At 48.6% G+C, this 15794-nt stretch overlaps 1 protein-coding gene across 3 annotated transcripts in view; it reads right to left on the bottom strand.

Annotated features, from left to right (window-relative positions):
* Positions 1 to 15794, bottom strand: part of CAPN3 (calpain 3) — a 47908-nt gene that overhangs the window by 8854 nt on the left and 23260 nt on the right. For 2 of the 3 annotated variants that reach the window (XM_039232743.1, XM_039232742.1), the window contains exons 2-13: positions 15573 to 15642; positions 13851 to 13969; positions 11912 to 12045; positions 11009 to 11177; positions 10034 to 10177; positions 7887 to 7970; positions 6743 to 6828; positions 4105 to 4182; positions 3136 to 3296; positions 1852 to 2021; positions 1502 to 1513; positions 580 to 788 (exon numbers count right to left, since the gene is read on the bottom strand). In XM_039232743.1, the coding sequence (XP_039088674.1) occupies positions 580 to 788; positions 1502 to 1513; positions 1852 to 2021; positions 3136 to 3296; positions 4105 to 4182; positions 6743 to 6828; positions 7887 to 7970; positions 10034 to 10177; positions 11009 to 11177; positions 11912 to 12045; positions 13851 to 13969; positions 15573 to 15642 (1436 nt within the window). The remainder of the gene's footprint in view (positions 1 to 579; positions 789 to 1501; positions 1514 to 1851; positions 2022 to 3135; positions 3297 to 4104; positions 4183 to 6742; positions 6829 to 7886; positions 7971 to 10033; positions 10178 to 11008; positions 11178 to 11911; positions 12046 to 13850; positions 13970 to 15572; positions 15643 to 15794) is intronic. The other variant, XM_039232744.1, reaches the window with a different exon arrangement.

Here is a 15794-nt window from a genome sequence, read left to right as displayed (position 1 = left end):
ACACATGGGTTCTTGTTGGGTTTGCCCAGGTGCCCAGACTCAGCCACCTACCCATGGACCTTGTGTTTCTTTCAGGAGCAGAGTCCAGAGTAGTTGGGCTTATGAACTCATCTGTGGTGACCAAAAAAACGCAGGATGTGGCCTTCCCTGGCCGCCTCACCTGCAAGTCCCATCACCCCTAACGCCTCCTGTCCCTGTTCCCTCTTTTCTTTCTCCTTATCACTTAACTCCCCCGAACACATGTATGTGCATTTTCCCCCTATGCATTGCTGTCTCTTGCTAGAATGTTAAACTCCATGAGGGCGGGGATCTCTTTCTGTTTAGTTCACTGTTCCATCCTTAGTCCCAAGAAGAAGAGTGCCTGGAACACACTAGGTGCTCAACAGAAATCTGTGGGATGACAGACTGATTAAATGAAAGGAGATGTAACCAGTGCTCGGGAGTTGAGGAAGAAGGGCAGCCTGGTCAACATGTCCCAGGATTCCTGGAAGAGACTGGTTCAGCTACCTCAGAGCTCCAATCTCTGGAATGGGCTGCATGGGCTTTCAGGGACAGGTGGGGAAAGCAGGGCTGACTCACTCAGAGAGGTTCCTCTTTTCCGAGAAGACCCGGAGGATGAATTCTCCTTCCTGGTGGGGCTCATAGGTGGAGGGCACGATGACGTACTCGCTGGGAGGCAGGCGGAAGCGCTCAGACACCTCCCGCATGTTGATGTAGGTCTTGCTCCTGGCCTTGGAGGCGTTGTACAGGAAGAAGTCCTTCTGCAGGTGCTGCTTGTTCCCGTGCATCTGAGGGAGAGAAGAGCCCGAGGGACCTGAGCTCCTCCAGAAGGACGCCCTGTCCTGCTCACAGTCCCCCAACTCCCTGGTTACCCAGTTTCCAGTCATGACGTACCTACTTCCGATTCCTAAGTCCTCAGAAGCTCAACATCCCGGGAGCTCCCTACCCCATTTCCTCCTCTTTTTTTGTTGTGTTCTCACTTTCACTTCAGAAGTGAAGGTCAAGTTTATCATTCCCCCACTTACCAGAACTGCTGCTGGTCAGCTCCAAATCACCTCCAGGCTGGGGAAGGACCCCAAGGAGGCAGGAGGGGCCTTGGCTGGGGTCTGAGGGAGGCAATTCCTCCATCCCAAAGAGGGCAGTTGCCCTCAGAATGTGTCTGCGGGACTGTGTGTGTGAGTGTGTAATTGTGAGTGCAAATGTGTATGAATGTGATCAAGTGTATGCATGTGTGTAAGAGAAGAAGTGAGTATGAATGTGTGAGAGCATACATGTGACAGTCTCTGGAGGGAAGGGAGAAAGGGGTCCTCATGAGGGTGATTGTGTGGGGGTCATGCAGTACCCTGAGGCACCTGCTCTGGAGTTGCATGACGGGGCGAGACCCTCTCCTATCATAGTCTTGTCCTCAAACCCCACCAGGAAGCTTCCCGATGTGCCACCAATGGACACAGGACCCCCAGGTAATGCTGCACACAACTGCTGGCCGCTGCCACTTCTATACCTCTTTGGGAACCTTGAGGAGAAACAGAAAAAGAAGATGCTCAGATTCCATGGATTTCAGATCTGAATGGTGATTAAACACTCACAGGGAGGGAATGCCGGCCACTGTGGAGTGTGAATGCAGACATCTGACTCTTCATCTACCTATCCGACCAGCCCCAGCCCCAACCCCCTCGCCCCTCCGGCCCCCCTGCTCAGCCCCACTCTACCTCCTCCAACCTGGGTTTTTTCCACTCATAACAAATATCTAAGAGATTCTGACATATGAGGGCCTGATTCTAGGAGCTCTGGGGGGCTTCCCACTCCCAAGGAATGTGTTTCCTGGGCTGAAGCTGGTCAGGAACTGCACACCTCATAGATGGCAAAGCCAATGGTGAAGAGGTTGGCCCCCAGCTTCCGGTCCTTCCTCCGGTTCTTCTGCATCAGGGCCACCAGGAAGCTGCAGATCACCTCTGAGTCGTCAGGGTCATCGTCCTCCTCCAGGAGCTTCAGACGGTACTGTGGGTTGGTCCAGAAAGTGTCTGTGCCCCCCAAGGAAGGAAATGTTCATTCAGATCTGCCTCTCAGAGAAAGGTCAGGAAGGGAAATAAGGCAGAGGGAACTTATTTACCTCCAGCATCTAGGTGCTCAATAGATACAGAAGGAATGATTCAGGCATTTGCCAAACTACTTGAAGGGAGAGGTGAGTAACCTCCACCTTTATACAGATGGAGCCTCGCTGCTTGGCTGTGTGTGGCTTCTCCTTCCTCCCTGAGCCGTGATTCTCATTCTCTGCTGATGGCTTCCCTTTCCTCACCTGCCCTTTAATATTGTTGGTCCCTAGGATTTGGTCTTGGGTCTCTCTCCCAGGCCACTGTCCTGTCTCCCTAGGCTGTCTTATCCACTTAAAAAAATTTTTTTAGTGTTTATTTATTTTTGAGAGAGAGAGAGAGAGAGAGTGAGCACAAGTGAGCAGGGAGGGGCAGAGAAAGAGGGAGACAGAGGATCCAAAGCAGGCTCTGAACTTACAGCTGTGAGCCTACTGTGGGGCTCCAACTCACAAACCCATGAGATTGTAACCTAAGCCAACATCGAAAGTCAGACACTTAACAGACTGAGCCACCCAGGTGCCCTTGTTTTATCCACTTTTTAACTGTCCCTGTCTGCCCACTATGCCTGAACTGTATACGTTCCACAAGTATATATTAAGTTCTAATCAGACAACCAAGTACCATTCTAATCTGTGTATCCAATTCTCTAGGATACGTCTTCACCTGGGTATTCTACAGCTGCCTCAAACTTCCCAGGTGCCAAGCTGAACTCACCTCCCAACTCCGCCAAAAAAAACAAACAACATGCTGATTTTTCCCTCCTGTATGTTTTATATTGTGACACTGACACCATCCACTCAGGCCCGTTTTCCAGGCCCACCCTCAGTATTATGAATGTAGTATTGTTCCCACACAGCGTCTTGCTTAAAAGTTGTTAGCAGCGCCCCACCGCCCACTCCTCAGCATGGCAGTTTCCTTCTGGGTAAAATGAGGAGGGTTTAATAAGATAAGATACACCTGGAACTTAGTACAGACACAGCGAATGGTTTTATTCCACCTGGAACTTGTTGCGCTTGGACCCTCCCCCATCCCGAGCCTCTCCCACCTGGGAAGTTTCGGCAGCCTCCGGCAGAACAGCCCCTCACCCAGCGGCCCTCGTTCACGGACACCGTCCAGGTCTGCAGCTTGTCGGACTCCAGGGCATCAGCCGTGAGGTTGCAGATTTCCAGCTTTGTGAAATGGTAGATGAAATCATCATAGGACATCCTGAGAGGTTGGAAGAGAGAGACCCATGTTGGAAGCTGGGAGAGGTAAGACTCCGGGACCAGCGCGGTGTGATCACAAAGTTCGGAGGAACTTGGGCATGTCCCCAGGGATGCTCCTGCCCTTCCTCATTAGGGCCAGTGCTCATGTCTCCACCCCAAACTACCATCTCTTCCAGTGATAATTCCAACTCCTGTGTGGTCAATGGGAGAGCTTGGCAGCAATTCAGTTCTCCCAATGGTACCGTGTGCCTCTGCACTGGGCCCCGGTGCTGTGCTCAGCAGAAAGAGAAGCAGTTTGGAGACGGACACCGCTCAGGTGTGGGCTCATTGGAAAGAGAAGCAGTCTGGGGAAGGACAGACAACTAAGCGAGCAATTTCAAGGATGATGAGTCTTACTAATTCCAGTCCTGGGCAAAACACAGGGATCCAAAAAAGTTTCCTTTAAGCTGAGACTCAAGGTCTGAGTAGAAATGATCCATGAGAGGATGAGGGTGGCACTGGGTGAGCAAAGCAGAGCTGCCTCGGCCCAGAAGACAGGGAGCAAGTGGCTGGGGCTGTGTGCATGACAAGGACACAGGCCAGGCTAGAGCCACATCGTGCTGGCCGGATCCCAGGCTCAGTTGTCACCGTGACCTGGCTGGTTGCTCTCAGAGCCCCATCCTGTTGGACTTTGGGCTGGAGGAAGAGAACAGGGCCCAGATCTCCTGAGGGCTACAATCTGATGGCCTCTTTCCAGGGCTTGAGGTTTGAGATTTCAGCTCCCCACCTGATCCCTCACCCTTCAGGGTCCTCCTGGATCCTGGACTCACCAGAACTCTCCATCCTCAGTGACTTGGTGCTGCAGACGGGCCTTCTCAGCTTTGTCCACAAAACTCCAGTCCTTCCAACTGGAGGGAAAATGGAGGAATTATGGAAGGAAGAAGGGGAGAGGCCTGATGTGGGTTGGGACAGGAGGTACCAAGAGAAATACGAAAAAGTTGAAAGAGTAGCCCATCTCCAAATTGCAGCAAACAGGAAGCATCAATATGGAAATCTGCTCTGATGCCCTCAGTGTAAAACCCAATAATGGCTTCCCACCATCCTCAAGAGTAAGACCTTAAATGGGTTTGTAAGGGCTTGACCCTTCTCTGGTCGATTTTTTTTTTTAATCCCTCCTCACACTTTAAAATTTTTAATGTTTTTTTTTTTTTTTAATTTATTTTTGAGAGAGAGAGACAGAGTGTGAACAAGGGAGGGGCAGAGAGAGACGGACACAGAATCTGAAGCAGGCTCCAGGTTATGAGCTGTCGGCACAGAGTCCGACACAGAGCTCGAACTCTAGAACTGCAAGATCATAACCTGAGTCAAAGTCAGCCGCTTAAATGACTGAGACACCCAGGTGCCCCGTATCTCTCCTCACACTTTAAAGGTTAACAGTTGACTTCAGGAAATAGATGAACTGGATTCCATTTAATAATGTCATTACTGGCTATGTAACCTTGGGCATGGCACTTAACCTCTCAGCTTCTGTTTTCTCAGTTGCAAAAGAGGGATGAGCATCATCTACTTATGTAGCTGTGATAAGCAGTGAATGAAATAATACATGCAAAACTTTTAGACCAGTGCCTGCCATCTAATAAGTAACTGTCTCAGTTACTGAGAAAAAGACCAAGCATGTAAACATTTCCTTTGTCCTGTCACCCCAGGAAATAGCCTGGCTTCATGTCTATAAAGGCAGGTTGATTTCCCACACCTCTCTTCAAGAGAGAGGAAAGAAAACGCATTTGTGTTTCAGACACTCTGAGGTGAATAAAACTAAACTGGGTTGTCCTTGGAAAGGTAAGGGATTGAGGAAGGGCTTGGGGTCAGGGAATGCGAGAGGGGAAATGGAGATTCCTGAGAGAGCAGAAGGAGGGACATGGGTGGTGGTGGTGGTGGTGGGGGCGGTTCATGGCTCAGTTGGTTAAGCATCCGACTCAATTTTGGCTCAGGTCATGGTCTCAGGGTGCATGAATTCGAGTCTCACATCGGGCTCTGTGCTGATGGTGCGGAGCCTGCTTGGGATTCTCTGTCTTCTTCTCTTGCTGCCCCTCCCTCTCTCTCTCTCTCAAAAATAAATAAATAAATAAACATTAAACAAAAATAAGGGAGGACACTGTGCCGGGAGTGTGGTTTCCTTGAGTGACCCAGAGATGGGCCCCACTTGTCAGCAGTCCCTGTAATGGAGGCATTGGCAGGATGTGAGTTAGGGCTGGATACCAAATGATGAGGCTGGACTATACAGTGACAGTCCCTGTGGGTGACCTGAGCCATTAGAATGGACAACTGATGGGACACTGAGGGCCTTCCCAGAGCAGAGAGCCTAGCTCAAATGCCACTCTTGCCAAGCCACCTTTTTCTATTTTTCCTGTCCCATGCAAACTAGGAGAGGGGCTCCTTCTTTGTGACTTTTATGATAGCATTTATTTTAATTATCAGTAGGCTTTTTTTTTTGGCCCTTCCCACTGGAGTCTACAAGGGCAGGGCCTCTGTCTGTTTGTTTCTAGGTCCCTAGCTAGTAGCATGGGGCCAGCCACACACTCAGCACAGAGGAAGTAAGGATTTGTCTCCCTGATGAGTGAAGGAGTGCCAGAGAATGTCTGTATGAGGCAGTAAGAGGACTAGAGTCAGCACATCGTCACAGTCCATCCAGGGAGCTGCCTGTTCACAGAACATTCTCAGTGCCTAGGCCTGTGCCTGCTGTTGAGTAGGTGCTCAGTAAGCCTTGCTCAGCGAATGAAGAGCTGAATGAACAAGCAATGCTGGTGACCCAGGTAAAGGTAAGCACAGGGGCTGAAGGGCACACATGGCTACTGAGTCCTGTTATCTCCTCTTGGGAATAAAAGAGGCACTCAAGGGGCTTCTCTCCACTCAGTGAGGCAACTGGGAATCAGCCTATAAAACTTTGTAAATGTTTCTTTGTAAATGTCCCCCATGTTTTTTATTTGCTCCCAGTTCATTCCACTCGGTGGTAAGTGGTAAGATCTTTCAGGGGGACTGGGCACCTTTTTCATGGGGACATTGAAGGACAGGGAATCTTAGCACTGGGTGGACACTCTCTAGCCCACCATGTAAATGTTGTTATTGTTCCCATTTTACAGATAAGGAAACAGAGACTCTGAGAAAGGAAATCACTTGTCTAGTCCAGACCCCTGCATTCACAATTTGCTTCTACCTGGACCTAGCCCATGTTTTCTAAAAACTTAACTTTCCAGCTAGTGGCCATCAGTGAGGTCTCTGGATCCCCAGCTCCCCTGGCTCTTCCGTGGGCCTTTCCCTGGAGCCCACATCCCTTCTTCCCCTCTGTGGATCATGGGTTTGGAGGGTAATTTTAGACCACGCATTTGTAATACTCATGTGGCTTGATATGGAACCCAGCCTTGCCCCAGGCTGGGTGTCCCCTTCTCAAGGAGAGTCCCCCTCACCTACCTGTCACTCCAGGAGCCGTTCCACTCCACCTGGCCCCAGGGATTCCGCAGCCGCACCAGCTTCACTTTCTCCCCCTTGAACAGGGTCTTGGGCAAAGAGAAAAAACTCTCTTGCTCTGGGCCTTTCTGGAAAGGGGTTTTTCTGTCTTGCCCTGAGGGCTGGGGTGGGGATGGGGAGAGAATCCTGTACAGGGGGCTGTCCTGCCTGGTTCTGGTGGGGGAGACTAATCAGAGGGTCTCTTGGGGAATGGCAGAGTGAATGGTCAGATCCTTTGGACTGAGTCTGCAGAGGTTAGGGCTTGACTGTCTTCTAAGAAGTGGTTTTCCCAGCCATTATGAGCTTTGGGGGAGGAGGGAGGGCATATACTGTAGGGCCACTCTAACACATTAGGCGTCTGTGTTTGAATTAGAAAAAAAAAAACAAAACAAAACCCTGCTGGCTGAGGAACTGCAGAGAAATGGCCACATAGATGGACTGATTAGAAAAATGTGCCCTTTGGGGCACCTGGGTGGCTCAGTCGGTTAAGCGTCCGACTTCAGCAAAGGTCATGATCTCTCAGTCCACAAGTTTGAGCTCCAAGTCAGGCTCTGTGCTAACAGCTCAGAGCCTGGAACCTGCTTCAGATCCTGTGTCTCCCTCTCTCTCTGCCCCTCCCCTGCTCATGCTGTCTTTCTCTGTCTCTTAAAAAAAAAAAAAAAAAAAAGACGCCCCTTCCTCCAGTCTCTGCTCATCCCTGTGAACAGGGCACAGCCTGCCCAACTGTGGGCATTGGTCCTGACAGTTTCCTGTCTCCAGCCAGACGTGCCAAGGGGAGCAAAATCATATCTGTTCAACTGTCAAAGAAAAGGAACCACGGGAGCCCAGGAAATCAATTTCATAAAAACCAAAGTGATTTCTATTTGTTCCCTGGAACTGTTGGGAAAACTGCCATTTTTAGCACTAAAAGCAAAGATGAACTGAGCACCACCTTGTGGCAAGATCCACCTCTACCAGTCCCAATGGTCCCCTCTAATGGCAGGCGCTGGGCCCAGATGGCGAGCGGAGCCTCTGAGAGGAGGCAAGCTCTGCAGAGGTGAAGGGGCCCAGTCCTGACATCAGGAGGCTGACCCAAATAGCTCCCAAGTGGCCCACATATCAGCCTCACCTCCTCCAGCCCAGTGACAGAGTAGGCATGGCCTTTGACTAGCCCGCAAGCCATTCTTGTTTCATACTGAACCGGAACAATTGTCTGTGGAGCAAAAACCAGACAGCCTGTCAGGGGTTGGACACATTGGATCATTTTCCAGGTTCTGTGAGGTCAAAGACTCCTCTGTGCTCTGAATGTGGACCTCCTGGCCTTGAGAAGACCCTCAGTGGCTCTTTTACAGTCCAGAAGACACAGCCCAGACAAGTGGTTTTCCTCAAGCTGGTTGCCCTGAAAAGGTTTGCTCTGGCCCTCGGAGAAGAGTATGAGGCTGGGACAATGATGATGTAGGTAAGCAGATCCCTGCCCCTCCTTTCTAGATCTCTTGGGATCTTTCAAAGGAGGAACAGGGACAAATGGAGGCCCCTTCTCCTGAGCCCACCCAAGACTTGACAATTCCTGGAAGAGAAAGGAATTGAGAAAAGAGGTTAGATGAAACATACAGGTCTAACCTTCTCTGTATATCCCCATAAGGATATACACCGTACCTCCTCCACACCCACCAAGAACAGACAACTCAAGAAATCAAGAGTCACAGTGCCAGGGGAAGGAATTTGGAAGAGGCCAGAGTCAAGTCCTGCTCAAATATGATTTGTCCTCCCAGTACCGGGGAAGCTCTTAGATCTGCAGAAATTCCCAAGTTTCAGCCCCAGTAGATGCTGAGCAGAGGGATAGGATCTCCAACACCCAGTGAGTCCTAGACTGTAACTCTATGGCTTTCCTTTGCCTGGTGACGTAACAGCTTAAGAAGAGTTTCCTGGAGCCATGCTAGGCTGTGCAATCCGTGAGCCTTTTCGACTTCAGGCATGCGGGTGGAGCCAAGGCTTTTGGCATCATGGCCTCTTGCACATCTCAATCCTTATATGATCCAGACTATGCTCAATAGAACGGGATGGGGCAGCAGACCCATGCGTCCTTCAAGTCTAGACCGCGGAAACCACTTGAAACAACTCTTTTGGCATTACTTAATGCACACCTAGCAGTTCCTCCACTGGCGATCTGTCCTGAAGAAATTATCACGACACACAAAGATGTATCTATTAGGATGTTCAAGATAGCATTTAAAAATAATAGCCAACACAAGAGAGAGAAAACTATCTAATTTTCCAATAATATGGTATTGAGTAAATAAATTATAACTTATTTGTATGTTGACATACTGTGCAGCCACTAAGAAAAATGTTTTAGGGGGCACCTGGGTGGCTTAGTCAGATGAGGATCTGACTTTAGCCCAGATCATGATCTCACAGTTTGTGAGTTTGAGCCCCACATTGGGCTTGCTGCTGTCAGAGCAAAGCCCTTTTTGGATCCTCTGTTTCCCCCTTTTTCTCTGCCCCTCCCCATTCACACTCCAGTGCACACGTGCTCTTTCTCTCTCTTTCAAAAATAAACATTAAAAAATGTTTTCGGAGACACATTAATGGTATAGTTCATATTGGCACATTAAGAACATAAAGCTAACTGAAAAAAGCATAATGCAAAGAGGTACATACAGTGTGATACATTTTAAAAAGAAAAATGTAGATTAACTATATGCAAAGAACTATCCTAGAAGGACATTTAGTACATGCTTAGAGTTACAACCTTTAGATGGGAGAAAACATGAGTTAATTTTTCCGCCGTGCTTTTCTATAAGGCTCAATATTCTTTGGTGAGCATGCATTACTTCTGAAAGTACTAGAAGATAAACTCCATGAGGGAAGAGACTCTTTTAGTGAACAAAAAGTATTTTTATTTCTTTACTACAAGAGTGTCTGGCACCTCATAGGAGCTCAATAAATCCATGTTGAGTGAATACATGAATTAGAAGAGGAGAAATATTTAAAAATCAACAAAGTCTCTTGTATTTCTACTTGTTAATTTGTTATCAGAGAAACTGCCTGGACCACAGGGTATGAAGGGACCCCCACAGAGAGTCCCTCCCAATCCTGTCCCCCCATTCTTCAGGCGCATTGGAGCAGGCAAGTTATTTCACTCCAGACCCCTGGAAGGCCCATGTGGAGGTCTGTGTGTAAGGCACTGGCTGCTGAGGGGAATCTAACATCAACAAGCCTGGGTCATGCAGGTGGGGAGGGATGGTCATTCCTGGCAATTGGAGGCGTACACACCCGGGTCGGTCTGTCATCTGAGCCTCTGGGGATGAGGTCTGAGTCCCTGAGCAGCGAGTTATCCATATTCCTCACCATCCGTGCAATCAACTCCCCCATTTTCAGCCCAGAAGGGGAGGTTCCATAGGTCATGTTTGTGCCATCCTGAGGCCCGACGGGGAGGGCCGGGGACAGTCCAGGAGAGGGAGAGAGAGAGAGGTCAAACAAGGGAGGGTGATAGAAAGAGGAGACAGTAGGGAGGGGACAGACAGAGGAAAAGAGGAGAGAGAAACAGTGTGAATGGAGACAAGGTGGAGAAAAGTGATATAGAAAGAAAATGTTCATCCACAGGTGTTTAATGCTAGCTAATCTTCCCAAGCTTTTGGACCCATTTGGAGTACTGGGAAAGGAAGGAAATTCAGGAATTGAGCTTGGGCTCCTTCCTCAGCAATGGAAAGCGCCAGCAAGATTCTTATACCCTGAGCAGCCCCCAGGGCCTGGCCACTCTGCAGGTCTCCTTAAGCTTCGCCCCAGCGTCAGGTCACACCCTCTCTTGCACTGAGAGTGTGCCTGCAGGCCGACCTTCTCCCAAATCACAACACAAGGCCCATGTCCTAAGGATCACAGCTCAGTGTCTGAGAGGCTGTCTCAGGGAACAGGCTGGCTCTGGTCCAGAACCAGATATGTGGCCAGCTTAATTGGGGCATGCTGGGGCTGAGCGGCACTGACTACAGAGGCTGGGGCTGACACAGGCCTCTAGACCTATCTCTACCTAAAGTCCAGGGCTTGGAACATCTTTGCCCAGTCCTGTTAGAGAAAATCCCCAGGAACTCTTCAACTCCCTGGAGAAATTTTCAAAGTTGAGAGCCAATTCCTACTTCCCAAAACAAAACATCCACCATGTCCCAGAGGAGAGCCCTCTATTGCTTTTTGTCTCATGAATGGCCTCCCGATTGTTGACTGCTCCCTGCCCTGCACACCACACCCCAGACTTACATCAATGGAACAGCCCATGAGGGATCCTCTTTCGATGGCTTTCTTCATGATCTTGTACATGTCTCTGGGAGCATCCTTGATTTCAAAAAACTCTGTCACCCCTCCTGTGAAGTCCTCCATGGCCTCTGTAGTGTTCCCACCTTTCAGGGCCTCATATGAACCATGGAGCCTTGGAGAGAGAATGAAGACCAATCTGAGGTCACAGGGTTCCAGGAAACAATACCCAGGCCACCAGAACTTTACTCTTGGGTCCTGTGATGTTCTCTTATCTAATTCTCCAACAACCCTACATGCTAATGGAATAGATACTTTAATTCTCTTTCTTCACATCTGAGAAACAGTGTGAAGAAAGGCTTCACATTCCAGAGGCCAAGAGGCTTACCCAAGGCCACAGAGAACCGGAAGCACTGGAACGGGAACCCAGCCATTCCTACTTCCTGACTCTTCTCTTTCCACCATACCCTGAATCCCAAGGAAGGGCTCCATAGAGCCCTTAGAAAAAGCTTGAGTGGAGCTTCCAAACTGAGAGATAACATGGCTTTATTAACATACTGTGAGATCATGTGATTGAGCCAAGCAAAATCCTGGGAATGTGAGCTTCAGAGATCTAAATGCTCAGACCCAAGACTTGCAACACCACCATGGAAGGCAGAATTAAAGTGCTCACTGTGGGAAGCTAAAGCTAAACATTTCCCACATATGGCTTCATCCTCCCATTAAATACAGTTTTTTAGTTAGATCCATTGATGCCTGGTCCTGGCCCTCTCTGACTTTGGGTCCCAGGGGAATGGTGTGCGCATGCGCATATGCATGCGCACGCGCCCCCTCTTGTGACAGACTTCAACTGGCCTTTTGCAGCCCAACACCTTTAGCCCTGCCTCACATCCTGAAGTGTTGCCTTACTTAGCATAAGCCTTCTCCAGCAGAGCACTCCAGAATTCATTGCGGTGGTTGGATTTGGTGAAAACGAGTTGATTGTTGTAAGTTGGCAGGCAGTCATCAATAACCACATCCACCCAGTCTCCATAGCGCCAGAACTGCACAGAGGCACCAAGGACAGAGTCACATCATCAGATTACCATTGGGAAATGTATCTCTTCACATTCCTCAGACTCTCTTTGATGCCAAAGCAGTCCCAATTCCTCAGCTCTGCACTTGGTCCTTATTCAGACTCTTTTGTGTTTGGAGTGTATCTTTCTCTAACTAGACCATGAATTCCTTGGGGGCAGGAACATGGGCTACATACCGCTTTCTGTCTTCCACACAGTCCAGCCCAGTCTCAGGGATGGTAGGTGCTCAGTGAATATCTGAGGACTTGAGATTTTCATTCTCTTGCGCAGTAAGCTCGGAGTGGAGCTTATGTATTATATTGTGGGTATTTTAGCTGATTCTAATATGCAGCTAGGGTTGAGAATTGCTAGTCTAGGTGCAGGTGATGTATTGATTTATAGATTTTTTGATGACAAGGTAGAGATGGCTGCTGAAGAGGAAAGACTGACGTGGAAAAGGAAAGTGCCCCCGAATATACTCTGGCTATAACAAGAACATCGTCAAATAACTTCAATTCGGAATGTTCTTTTTTGAACAAACCGATTTTAACTGAACACTGCCAAATGTGCTTTAATTTCCCCTCTAATGACATTGTCTTCCCTTATTGAAAAGAGGGCAAAAATCTATGTGGTGTTTATATTTATGGCCCTATTTAGGTAGAAGACCTTTTAAATATCAGAGGGAAACTAGCAGCTCGATGGCATAGGAAAGAAATGAAAATGAGGGCCTGGCTGCCTTACCGTGTTCAGAGGGCAGCGAGACACGAACCTGAACCTGAAAAGAAGGACCTTCTCTCAAGCCTTCACTCCTGAGGTACAAAATCAGCAGGTACGTCAACTGATGGTTTGGGTCAGTCCCAGGACATTGGGAGCTTTCGGAGCTGGAAACAGATTGAGGCCTCAGAACCCCAGCATCTGCTAGATCCCCACATGAGGAGCTCACTTCAGTTTGGGGCCAGCACCAGGATCTGGCTCTCTGATTTTGGATCTAGAATTTCGAGCTAGAAAATTTCTAACGGTTTAATTGATTCTGGAACCAAAAGACTTCTTTCTGGGCCAAGCCAGAAGCCTGGTCCCCAGACTGGCCAGACTTTCCTTCCACGGCCTGGAAAAGGTGAGTGATAGACTCGGTATAGACCTGCTGTTAAAGGAAAACTGGAAAAGGAGCCGTAGTCATGCAGGGGGTTTCCTTTGCAAATTAAAGGGTCCTATGGGCCCCCAATGCTAATATCTTAGGGACCTACTTGAGAAGGGCTGCAGGTAACAACACAGCAGCCAGCCAGCTGGAGAGGCAAAAATAGATCCACAGGCCAGCAGACAGGATGTCTTCTTGCCTTTCTGGGGCATGGCGGAAGGGGGCGGGGTTGTCAGGAGGGGGGCTGCTGAGGAGGTAGAGATAAACAACTGCATCCTCACAGGCCTGAGGCCTTAAGGGGGTCACTGCCCACAGCCAAGGCTGGGAGGGTGGGTGGAATCTTTTCCTGAAGCCGCTGGGAAGTCAAGGCCAGGAGACCAGTGGTGGGCGGACAGCAGCTGGCCCTCTTCCTTTTCTTTTTTTTTCTTTTTTAAACAAAATTGTGAAAACATTTAGTGATTGTTTAACCCTAAGAATTCTCAAAAATCAATTTTGATACTACAGAAAACAAATAATAAAATATGTAAGCGGTGCGTGCCAAACACGTCGCGAGGATCGGAAAACCTCCACACGCATCTGGTATCTGAGGTAAATGTTCCTGGAAAGGTGGGTTTCTGGAAAGCAGCTGGCCCTCTTAACCACGCTCTGGTGACCTCACCTGGAAGTGGAAGATCCCCGCATAGTTTTCAGTGAAACTCTGATCGTGGGGTATGACTCGGAAAAGCAAGCGCTCATTCAGGGTCAGGCAAGCGATGGCCGCGAGAAACCAGCAGTCTCCTGCGGGAAAGTACACGGTATAGGTCACCTCCGGGGAAGAAAATGGCTCAATCCCAATGGACTCTTCTTCTCTGAAGAATGAGTTCACTTTGTGTTCACTGTCCCACTTCCAGATCTGACCTTCTGGAGGTTGACCCAGAGGAGTTTGTTGGCCATCCCTTGACAATTCGATCAGGGCGAATTACTCTCTTCTGACTGGTTTTCCAGAAGGCTGTAGGCAATTGCTGTATCTGTAATATAAGCTCACTTCCTTTTTGGACCTCAGTGAACACAGAGCCGTAGGTCAAAACTGGGTCATCCTTCCTAACACCTGTATGAAAGCCGCACTGCCTGGACTTTCGCAATGTGAGTGCAACCTCAGTGGAGACTGAGCATCTGGGAGCCATGGCCAAGTCCACTTGTACTGGAAGGAAAGCCAGCAAAGCAGCTTCCCTGCAGCCACTTTATGGAGGCACTGAGACATTGCTGGCCATGGAATGAAAAGGAGATATTTTCTTACTCCCTGTATTTTGTTTCTGGCAGAGTACTGAATGTAGTCATTTTGCTCTGTGTGTGTGTGAGAGAGAGAGAGACAGACAGACAGACAGACAGAGAATGCCCAAGGGGCATGCCTGGCACACTGACAGCCATAGAATTGCCTTCTAAGGAGTGGGTTAAGTTGTACAAAGTCTTTGTTTTGCTGTGTGGATGTGACATCTTCCTTGAGACTGTAAAGGGGAGACCGAGAGCTCCCAGCAGCCCTCCTCCCCACCTGGTCCCCCCTGAAGAAGCAAGCCTCTCCTTTAAACAGTATCTGTTAGAAAGTCCAGGTTATTAGCTCTCCCATGGCTCTGCAGGCAGCCTTCCCCTAGGGTGCAGGCACCTCAATATTGAAAACCTCCTCAGCCTCTCTTTCTGGGGCCAAATTCCTTTCATTTGGACTCTAGTACGCCTTTCTCTCAAGTTTTAAATTATGTCTATTAATGTTCTCTCCAACTCTGCTTCACAGAGCTTCCTGTAGTCCAGTCACTTCTTGGCCTTTTGGCTAAGATCAAGTGTAGAGCTTTCCTGCAGTCCACGCCAAAGACAGCACTTCCTGAGAGAGGAAGGTCTGGTAGAAAAGGCAAGCTGACCACTCGGACAGAAAACTGGGTGCTCATCACATGGCAAATGTCATGCTTGTTGAAAGACTCCATTAATATGGAGCTACTCTGGGGCTATTTAAACAGGAGTTTGAGTTACAAGTGCACTTTTTGTGTGCCTATGGATTCAGTATATGTTCAAGGGACATCCTTGGTATGCAGTTTCAGAGCTCTCTCTTCAGGAAGTGGGTATAGTAAAAGCAGGGCTTTTATCTTGCTGATTGGGGTGGACGAGTGTCCTTGAGACTGTCAGGAGGATGCTGTGGACTGAGGTATATCCCCTGTGAACTCATGAGAGATGAGGGGAGGAACAGACATGAAACAGAGCCATCACAGCACATAGATTAATGAGCACAAAGTAGTGTTAAAAAAAAAAACAAACCCTCTTCCTTAACATTCATTAAAAGCAAAACCAGATTTTAATCACCTGTTAATCACCCCTTAATTGTTTGGCTGGATATGACCCAAGGGTACTTTCCTACCTAGATCTCCTTGACAGATGTCAGTTCGGTTGGCTCCACCAATGATAAATCGAGGATTCTCACAAATTTCCTGGGAAACAAAAAGGAAATCATAATAGTAGTATTAGCAATTATTTATGGTGGTCCATTATGTTAGTACTGACATTCTATATCAGGAGTGTTATATACAACACTCATTTAAGCCCCCCCCCCCCAAACAATTGGATAGTATCATTCTTATTT

This window comes from Hyaena hyaena, unplaced genomic scaffold, assembly GCF_003009895.1.
Source record: "Hyaena hyaena isolate Hyena2069 unplaced genomic scaffold, ASM300989v1 scaffold_70, whole genome shotgun sequence".
In the NCBI taxonomy this organism is placed as follows: Eukaryota; Metazoa; Chordata; class Mammalia; order Carnivora; family Hyaenidae; genus Hyaena; species Hyaena hyaena.
This window is presented reverse-complemented; position numbering and strand designations above follow the sequence as displayed.